At 34.9% G+C, this 10,583-nt stretch overlaps 2 protein-coding genes across 2 annotated transcripts; both read right to left on the minus strand.

The window, feature by feature from the left end:
- LOC112512310 lies at positions 1-3,267 on the minus strand. Its single transcript, XM_025118189.1, has 2 exons — positions 2,097-3,267; positions 1-440 (listed from the first exon to the last, which is right to left on the minus strand). The coding sequence occupies exons 1-2, from the start codon at positions 3,265-3,267 to the stop codon at positions 1-3; spliced, it is 1,611 nt and encodes a 536-aa protein (XP_024973957.1).
- Positions 3,268-5,303: 2,036 nt separating this feature from the next.
- LOC112513107 (serine carboxypeptidase-like 45) lies at positions 5,304-10,157 on the minus strand. The gene is made up of 10 exons (XM_025119251.1): positions 9,905-10,157; positions 9,722-9,823; positions 8,748-8,843; positions 8,054-8,146; positions 7,540-7,610; positions 7,182-7,463; positions 6,804-6,931; positions 6,626-6,718; positions 6,200-6,317; positions 5,304-5,772 (listed from the first exon to the last, which is right to left on the minus strand). Exons 1-10 carry the CDS (start codon positions 10,116-10,118, stop codon positions 5,584-5,586), a joined length of 1,386 nt encoding a protein of 461 aa, XP_024975019.1. The 5' UTR covers positions 10,119-10,157; the 3' UTR covers positions 5,304-5,583.
- Between the last annotated feature and the right edge of the window lie 426 nt (positions 10,158-10,583).

Genomic DNA, 10,583 nt, shown 5'->3' on the forward strand with positions numbered 1-10,583 from the left:
CTAAAAATATCTCCTATTGGCGTAAACAAACTCAAACCATTGACTCTGTGTATTTTTCAGGCATTTAGAAGCACCGCCTCCAGCACAAATGCATTTCTTGCTCAAGATCGTCGATGAACCAGAAGGATCTAAATCTAAGCAGAGATTGACACCGTTTTCGTCTTCGTTCGTGAATTGAAATCTAGAATTTCGTACTGATTTCCACCTACTTTGTTTTTCGTAGCAATTCGTCGTCAGCTTCACTGGAAGCCCGTCTCCGACCACCATGAGACACCACGGGGTGCTTGATAGCTGGATTGGAGCTCCATCACCAGCGTGACTCCATCCTGTTAACCCCTCACATTCACCGGCGTAGATTTGGTTCATATCGTTATTTTTAATGCATCTTCCAGTCAGTGGGTGGTGCAAGAATGTGTAGTTCCATGATCTAGATTTCGGGTCTACATGAAGTTAATGGTTAAACAGGTAACAAGAATTATATCTGATTGGAGGTTACAATTTTGATCCATTTACTTATAAATGAGTCAATCTGGGTTATAATTATCTTCAACGTGTTAAAAGGTACATATTTTTTAGTAAATTGTCATCTTAAAAAACATATTTTCTTAAACACGTTTAAGAGTATATCTATACTATATTATAAAGCATTTCACAAAAACTCTTAAAAACAATTTTTTATGCATGAAGTACTGTGTATTAATCCATACTACTTATTAAAGCTTCATTTTTGAGTTCGTATAACTAATAAACATAATCAAATACAAGAAAAACATCTCATTTTAAATATAAAAATCTAAAATATAATTAAGATAATCATTGAGTTCTAACAGAATCATTATTTTTATAAAAAATTCATTGTTAAGCCAAAAATAAATTACTTTACTATTTTGCCTAAATTATAATAAAAAAATTGAATTAAAGAAATTATACGAAAAACGAGAACTTTTAAATAGTTAATTTGATATTAATATCGATATATTTTTTCAAAATTTTATGATGTCTTCAAATTTATTTTTATTTAAAAGTAAAAACATTATCAATATTATATCAACATAGACAAAAAAAAAAACAAAACAAAACATTAAAATAAAGATGTATTTTGTTACACTGTGCGAGTACCCTTCTAATAATTTAAAAATGTATAACATACTTTCAAAAATAATGTAAAAAATAGACACTTAAATAAACATTTTTCAAACTATAAACTCTTAAATAAACTTCTTTCAAACTATAGACACTTAAATATATTTTAATTAAAATATAAATTATTAAATATAAAATACTTCAAAAAACAATGCCATTCCAGAGATCCACAAGACCAAACCTTACAAGCCCGTTTTCAATGAGTAAGGAAAAACGACATGCTTTTTAAACCCGTATTGGGCGGGTTTTAGGGTTGAAAAAGGGATTTATCTGACATTTTCTAGCTTAATCGGGCTTTTTCAGGATGAGCTTTTTCGGACACCCAAAATTTTGGTCCGACTTAAATCGGGCTTTGTGCTTACTATGATCGGGATTTTTTGGACAGGCTAAGACAAGCATCCAGGCTTAAATTTTTTGTACATCTCTAGTCCGTCCTAAAAATTTAATATTAGAATTATGTTCGAAATGTATATATACTATATTATAAAACATTTAACAAAAACTCTTAAAAACCATTTTTTTATGCATAAAGTACTGTTTATTGATGCATATTACTTAAAATTTAAGATTACAAGTAATTTTACGTAAATACAACTTAATAAAGCTTTATTTTTAAATTCGTGTAACTAACTGTAGATAAACATAATCAAATATAGAATAAACATCCATTTTAAATATAGAAAATCTAAAATATAATTAAGATAATCATTAATTTTTAACAGAATGTTTAATTATTTTCTTTAAATAATTAGTTTGATACTAATATTGATTTGTTTTTTCAAATTTTTATGCTATTTTCAAATTTATATTTTCTTTCAAAAATAAAAAAGATTATCGCTTTATCAAAACCATATGAAATCGTATATATCAATAAAGACAAAAATAAAAATTAAATATTAAAATCTCGCTGTATTACGCGAGTATCATTCTAGTTAATAATAAAACACTTGTACCTTGAAGTGTTTGATGAATAAGATCCAACCGGCGGTTAAAACCGGGATTTCTAAGCCCGGCCCAATTGTTATCAAGCAGTCCAAATACTTCATCCACGTTTTGGACCCCTTCTCTAAGGTAATAACTCCCTTGCAAAGCCCATAAGGCCCAATCCAAGTCCATTTCAGCCAAATAAGCCATATAACAAGTCAAAAAAAGGTTATCGGCACGGTCCCCACCCCTTAGGTCCACGCCGAACTCCGTAATAAACAACGGGGCCGGATCCGACCCAGTTGTTAAAAACCCTGCCTTTTTGTTTATCCCACGAATAACATTGTCGCAAACTTGGTTTAGTGGTTGATGTAACCATTGGTTTTTTGGTCCCGCTGTGAATGAGTATCGGTGTGTTTCGTAGACTATTTTGTTCGGTAATGTGCTGTCTAGTCCCAATGGTTCAGTTTTTAGTGGAGTGAAGTCGATGCTGTAATGTAAGCTAGAGATGATGACTAACACGTTACAATTAGCTTTGTGGATCGATCTTGCACCTTTGCGAACCCATTTGTACCACTCGGTCACATTTTGGCGGGGCCCACGTAGCTCGTTACGCAAACTCATAGCCACGACCATAGGAGTGTGTGCGTAACGGTTTCCGACAATCGATAAACCTCGCCGCCATTCTCTTGGGTCGAAATACTTGTCCCCGAAAAACCCGTTACCGTCATTGCTGCCGCAACACCACATTGGTTCACTGACATGGTTATCGAGCACCACCATGACTCCATACGACCCGATCACATCTATCACCACCGAAAAGGCATCAACTACCGTAAGATCCAAAACCCGAGGATTATTCTCCTCAAGACCCTTGATTGCCTTTGTAAGGTTCAAATCCTTAAAAGACTGCATAACGGTTTTCGTGCTATAACGAGTGAACATATGAGTAGCCCAAGTGAGTCGAACGCAATTAAACCCCAATAAAGCGACATGCTCCACGATGCGATTCAGTGGTTGCTTGTCGAGTCCCTCAGCTAACATCGGTTTCAGATGAGCCGGCCAGTTTACGCACTTGAACTTGACCCGATCACCGGTCAACGTGTCCACGACCCATCTCGATTTAGTCGATAACGGGAGGGAATAAGAAAATTTAGCAAAGAGAAAAAGAAATAAAATTGAAAATACAAAAGAATTCATGATTGATTTGTGAAGTAATCACAAGAACATTTGAGGTTATATAAATACAACATAAATGAGGATAAGCTTTGAAGTCATGTACCATCATGTATGCATAATGTACAAGTATCAATGCATGAATAATTATTCTACTATTTTTTTAGTTTTGGTTTAAACAAACTTAACCCAAATTATATGGGATTACGTTTGAATTCTGTTGCTCAATTTTATTCAAATAAACATCTGTACTATATTTTAAAATTTTTGACAAAAACTCTTAAAAATTATTTTTTATGTATAAAGTACTGAATATTGATGCATATTACTTAAAATTCAAGATTACAAGTAAATTATGCATAAGTACAACTTATTAAAGTTCGATGCTTGAATTCGTATAACCAACTGTGGATAAACATAATCAAATAGAGAATAAACATCTCATTTAAAAATATAAAAAATCTAAAATATAATTAGGATAATTATCGAGTTCTAACAAAATAATTAATTATTATTTTTATAAGAAAATTATATTATTAAACCAAATATAAATTACTTCGTTATTCTACATAAATTAAATTATAATAAAAAATGAATTAAAAAATTAAACAAAAAATGAAGAATTTTAAATAGTTAATTTGATACTAATATCGATATATTTTTGTCAAATTTTTATGATATCTTCAAATTTATATTTTATTCAAAAATAAAAACATCATCGCTTTCTCAAAATCACATAAGATCATATTATAACATCGACGGAAATATAAAATATAATAAAATATTAAAATCAAGATGTATTTCGCTGCATTGCGCGGGTACCCTTCTAGTATTAATTAAAGTATTTTAAATAAATATTCAATTAAATTTGATCACGTATCTAATTATCTATATGATTGTCAGGATCGTCCCTTAGCATGTTAAATGTGAGAGCTTGAACAGGGCCCCCAAAATTTTGGATCCCAAATTTACATGTGTTTAGGGTCTTTTATCAGCCCACGTAAAACTATAGCCAAAGTTATTTATGTTCAAACCATTAATTGTTTGGTTTTAGCTTCAAATCATTAATGATTTAAGTTTAATTTCAGATTGTTAATCTTTTTAGGTTTAGCACATTTTTGTTTTTAACATATATTCTCTGATATCTCATTTATGCAATGCAATCAAAAGTTTTGGATGTAACCGGACCTCCAAAAAGATTGAAACGTCCCTGATGATTGTATCTACATCAAAATTTGATCTAATTTTAAATTCAAAATTTATTTTTCATATCGAAATCTAAAAAAATATCTAAAAAGAATTGCATTCGTCGACAGAAAGTCATCTCAGATCGTTTTACAGATTTCAAAGGACCGTCAAGGACACAAAGTACATGCTCATATTAAATGGAAGAGAGAGAGAAACGATGACGTAAAAACATCTTTTAGCCATTAAATTTTGATGAAATTAAATCCGAATTGTTTAGAAAGTGTTTTCTTTTGACAAGATTTTTTTTACGACAAATAGAATAAAATTGGCCATCACGCCAGTTTATACAATATGCGTTTTATCAGATTTTAAATGGGATTTCGAGGACTATGGTTATATTTGACAATTATAAGCTAGTTTATTTCTTGAGCTTATTGAAAAGTTCTGTCTGTTAATTCATGTCTGGCTTGTATGCTAACTTTTTGAAAAACTATTTAAAAGAACTTTTCAACAATTCTATGAGATTCTTTTTCTTCTGTTTTCCAATTAATATTTCAACATTAATTTTTAGATATTTTACATTGTTATCATGCTTACAGACCAAGGGGTCGTTTACCAAATGCTTACCTGAGTAAGCACTTACCAAGTCACATTACCTTACCAGATTAATATGACAAGAACCAAAAATCTTACCCGGTAAGAGCAAAGACAAGGACCAAGAGTCTTACCTAATAAGTAATGACGATGACTCTTACCACGATTAGCGCTTACCACATAAATTATTACATACAATGTCGTTTTGATGGACTCAAATCTTATGCGGTAAGTAAATCATAATATTGAATTTTACGACTTTCATGAAAGGAAATTAATAACCAATGAGTATCATGCGATTCTGAAGTCATATAATCAGGCACATAAACATCGTTCCCAATTCGCAAATACATTTGAAAGGAACTCGTATGAAATCGGTGTTCAAGTGTTAACTACTCCGATACTAAAAAAAATGAGAAGCTCGTGAATTGCCGAGATTATCCGTAAAACGAATTCCGTTACGACTCATCGAAGATGAATGACACGAAATCAGTTGAACTGAATTTATTCATCGAAACCGGAAGGGTCAAAAGATGTGTGAAAGTGGTTCTTGATATCCTAATGAAGATGGGCTTCCTCTTCTCTCTTTTGAGGTTCCTCGTTGGGCTGTGGCAACGGTTTTCCGCTCAAAAAGCCTCGGAATAGAGCAATTGATCGCTCCGGTTGCGAAAAAGGAGCTTCGTGTGATGCCCCTCGAATGGTTGCAAAAGTGAGAACATCACCATACACTTGTGTCCATCCACCAACCTGCCCAAAATTGAACTTAGTAATGAAAAAGATCGAAATGCGAATGGCAAGGTTTGGTCTTTGGTCCGATTCCTATTTAAATGCAACGTAGTTTCACAACCTTCATTTTGATACCTCATATGTGATATCTCAGATATTTAGAACAAAGTGGCTTAGACAAAATAGGAATTGGATCAAAGTACGTTATATTTTCATGCAAACTCAGATGTAAACCAGATACCTAAATGTTTTGAGATGTCACGTCTAAACTACCAAAATGAGGGTTTTGGAAGTACGTTATACAAAACGGGACAGACAAAAGCATGTAGCTATTTCATGCAATTTGCCAAACCCGAATGAGAGCACATCTGAATTTTCAGCGACAAACATCTCAACCGTAGAACCCGAGCCAAGAAAACAAGAATCCGTTCAACAAAAGTGAACTAACCTGATTGCCATTAAACCAAGCCCTGTATGGGAGAGTCGTGTTCAATCCTAGTTCCTTAGCCACGCTATTGACGTCCACTCGTGTCCCGGTTAAAGGGAGAACGGAATCTTGATCCCCACTGAAAAAATTAACCAAAGGAAATGCCATTCAAAGGTTATCGAGTTAATCATCTTTTTTCTACAATGTTTGACAAAATAGTTTTTTAAGCTATCTGTTAGCTGAAAAGCTAGTTGTTAGTGAATAAGCTAGCTACTTGCTAATAAATAGCTGGTAGTTGATAAGCTGGATGACAAAAATGAACTAAGATAACTTGTTGAAAAATTAACTGGAAAGATCCAAGGGATATAGTTAGAAAAAAGCCCATTATAACTTATTGAAACGCTACTTCTTGTTTCAATAATTTAAAAAAAGAAGCTAACTTCTCACCTGTAAACAAAGACCTTGAGGCCAGACTTGAGAAGGGAGACCAACACAGGAATCATTGGTGTCTCCAAATTCTGCATCTCATAGTTTAAAACTCTGTTGTGCCAAAAAGAAAAAGCTATCGTTATTGATACGCGACCTTCGATAAAGACTCGAGTAGGAGTTCGGGTTTGTGTATTACTCGCTACACGGGGCCCATTGTTTGACGCCCACGAGACGAGCATGGAGCGCGGTTTGAACGTCTTTTCGGTTCAAGTACTCGATTGTTTTATCCTCCACGCAAACATCCACCTTTGTCTCCGTATCTTGCTGTCAAGCCGAAAGAGTTATTAGGGACAAATGAAACTGACCCATATCATAAACAACAACCGAGATGAACCCTCAGGGGCAGCTCAACTGGTAAGACACTGGGTATGCTCACCAGAAGTTACCAATTCAAGTCCCTTCGGGGCCACCGGAGAGTTTGCCAGGGCCCCATGGATTAGTCGAGGTGCATGTAAGCTGGCTCGAACACTTACAGTTACCAGAAAAAAAACAACTGGGAAGATGTTTAGCTCACATTTTGCTCAAGAACTTGTGACTGTGAGAAAACATCTGACAAACAAACATCAAGAGTGATGTCATAAGCATTAATGAATCTACCGATCTCTTTTGCAGCTTGATTTGCAACTTGAGAGCAAGTAGGGGTAATAGACTTGGACTGGGCTTGTCTTCTTATGGTCGAGTAGTTGCAGACTTTATTGAACAGTTCGTAAGTATCATCCGATATCAAACCATGAGACCAAAGATATTCCCCCCTCGAATCAAAATCCGTATTGAATTCCAAAAGTGGATTACCTATCTACACAATAAATGCCAAGTTCATTAAGAAAAAGAACCCGCTTTTCATTGAGAAAAATGTCATTGAATTTACTCACAGCGATTCCCTTGAGATTGATCTTGGCTTTTGAGTGAACTATGAGTTTTGCAAGTTGAGGAACATAGTGTCCTGTAGTTGACGATATATGTTAGCAGGGATATAGAAAACAATATAAAGTGTTCCCATATGTTAGCATGCACCTCCTCTCTTGATACAGGACTAGTTCCAAACCAAACAAACCCAGTATGTCCCACCTAGAGGTAGGGTATGAGAGGAGCAAATGTACGTAGATCTTATCTCTGTCTCAACTCTTGAGAGACACCTAGAGGGTAGATGTATGCAGACCTTCCTCTATCTCAAGAGACACCTAGAGAGTAGATGTATGCAGACCTTACCTCTATCTCAAGAGACACCTAGAGGTAGGGTCTGAGAAGGGTAGGATGTATGCAGACGTTACTTCTGTTTCAATAGACAGAGTATGCAATACTATTGTGTAGTGTGTACACATAATGAAGATGTCTTGACTTTGTTATAAAATGCAACTATTTGAAATTGTTATATACATATATCACCTGCATAGCTTTCACCCGTTATATAGAAGTCTCTATTCTTGTACTCTGGATATTTTTCAAGCCAAATCTCAAGGAAAGCAAGATTGTCGGCAGCTGAAATGAGAAACAATGATTGGGGAAGTTTGTTCTTAGTCATATACAACCTTGATCAAATCTGAATATTTTGTAGTAAAAGCAACCAGAATATTAAACCTCTAAATTCCAACTTAAAAACCAATTGTTTCTAACTGAAACAACCCATGATCACAAAAACCAAACCAAACACACCAATAACTCCTACTCGGAAGTAGAGTCTAAGGGGGTGGGCAGTACGCAGACATGAGACGTCTCATCTGACCACAACTAGTCATGTGTCTGTTTTTGGTGAAAAGCAGAGAGCTTCAAAAAGAAACAACCCATGATAAAACCTAAAACAATCCCTGTATATCCCAGACTGGTGGGGTGGGGGTGGGGGGAATGTAGAACATGTTAACCAAGCGGCATCATATGAATTCTTGGCCCCAAATAATATGGTCTGCTGCCATAGTACACCCTTAACATAACCAAATCAAACTAAATGAATCCAATAGATCTTACATGAACAGAATAAGCTCAACATCTCACATCAAAACCAATTGGCTATAAATAACACAGAATCATAAGCAAATTCTCAACCATAACTAACAAATGACACCCTCCATAAGAAGTAAAGAACCTGTAATGACATCGTTCACCGCTGAATAAAAGGTTTGATTATCAGAATAAGAGAATCCCACTCCTGCTGGTGATTCCAAGTATAACATATTTGCCTCTGTCAAAAAGAAAACATGGATGCCCCGAAATTATTTCCTCAAAATATAATCTAAGAAAGAATTAGCTAAGATATCTTTCGATGTTTATTAAACACAAAAATCTTGGCAACAAAAGTAATACTCCATCCACCCTCATGATAAACTTACCTATTTGCCCATTTTGACATAAACTGATTGTACTGATTCAAGTTCAAAATGGTGTTTACATATGTAAGCCCGGGCATTGCCAAAACAAAGGCACACAATAAAACAAACGCAATAAAGACATACATATATACACACATACATTATACATGTGTGCATACTTATGCCATCCACAAATATATACACATACAACATAAATACGTCATATTGTGGGCATTGGACTCTTAAGCAAACCACCTAATTGGCTGTTAATATCTGATTTGGCTCTCACATGATGCTCTTGAGGTGGAGTAGTGTGGTTTGGCTCAGGGGTTACAAGTTTAAAGCCTTTTGTACAAACAAACATAAATGCAGGCCTATTGTCTATGTTCTAAAGTGGCTAGGAGTATGGTCTCGGTGGTCGTAACAAAAGGGGGTTAATATAGGAGAACCGTCTTCTCCACCTTAAAAAGAATGTCGCAAAATCTGTGGGAAGGTGGTGCATTTAAAAAAAACCCATGAGAAGATTATTCTCCTAGCTAAAGACCACATCTAAAAATTTCCATGTATGAGATCCAGCAAATAAACAGTCGCAATCATCAGGACCATCAATCAATGATTCCTTATCCAAAAAAAGGCATTAATCAATGGTTTAGGGCAAACATGTATCTTCACCTTCTAAATTTAATGCTGCAATTAATAACCTAAACATGAAACAGAATTTTCTGAAAAGGAATGAAAAGATTCTGTATACCTATATTCCAACTATAATCATTTTTGATCAAAACACTTCCATTTGGTTTGAAAGGGCCATGTTCTACAAAAGCCCCTTCTCCAACAGACGAACAACCAGGCCCTGCAAAAAATTTAAGCCAAATTCTTCAAATTCATAAATCCAACAGTCATAGAATGATTAAATGTAATGTGGATATATTACCTCCATTGAACCAAAGCACAAGAGGTTTTGAAGACGAATTGGATTCCGCTTCAACAAAGTAGTAAAATAAGGATCTCCGTTTGGCATCATCAACGGCGATATAGCCGGCAAATTGCTTGAAACTGACGGGAGGTTGGCCTGGTAATTGCAGTACCTCATCCGTAAGGGAATCGACCCGTCGTTCGGAATCCACCAGTCTCAAGAATGTATGCATTAATATTATTCCATATATTAATTTTGCACAGAGGATCCATGGCTCAGACATGATTGGGAGGCCTCAGAAAGAGAGAGAGAGAGAGAGAGAGGGTTTTAGCCAGTTAGAGTAGCTTTGTATTTCCAAGTGAATGTACAAATTTGAATGCATGTTATATAAGTTTTGATTGCAGGATCTCTCTCTCTCTCTCTCTCTCACACACACATATATATATATATATATATATATATATATATATAGGGTTGGGTTCACGTGAGACCAGCCTGTTTTCGTGAGACCCGTGAGRCCACATTTTTACACGTAAACTTCACAGCAAAAACACTGTGAAGGTTTTAAAAAGTCGAACCTTCACAGCAAAAACACTGTGAAGGTTTTAAAAAATCACCTTCACAGCATTTTTGCTGTGAAGTTTCAAGTGTAAAATGTTGGTCTCACGGGTCTCACGAAAACATGTTGGTCTCACAT

The sequence above is a fragment of the Cynara cardunculus genome (assembly GCF_001531365.2).
Source record: "Cynara cardunculus var. scolymus isolate 2C chromosome LG 5, CcrdV1, whole genome shotgun sequence".
Taxonomy (NCBI): Eukaryota; Viridiplantae; Streptophyta; class Magnoliopsida; order Asterales; family Asteraceae; genus Cynara; species Cynara cardunculus.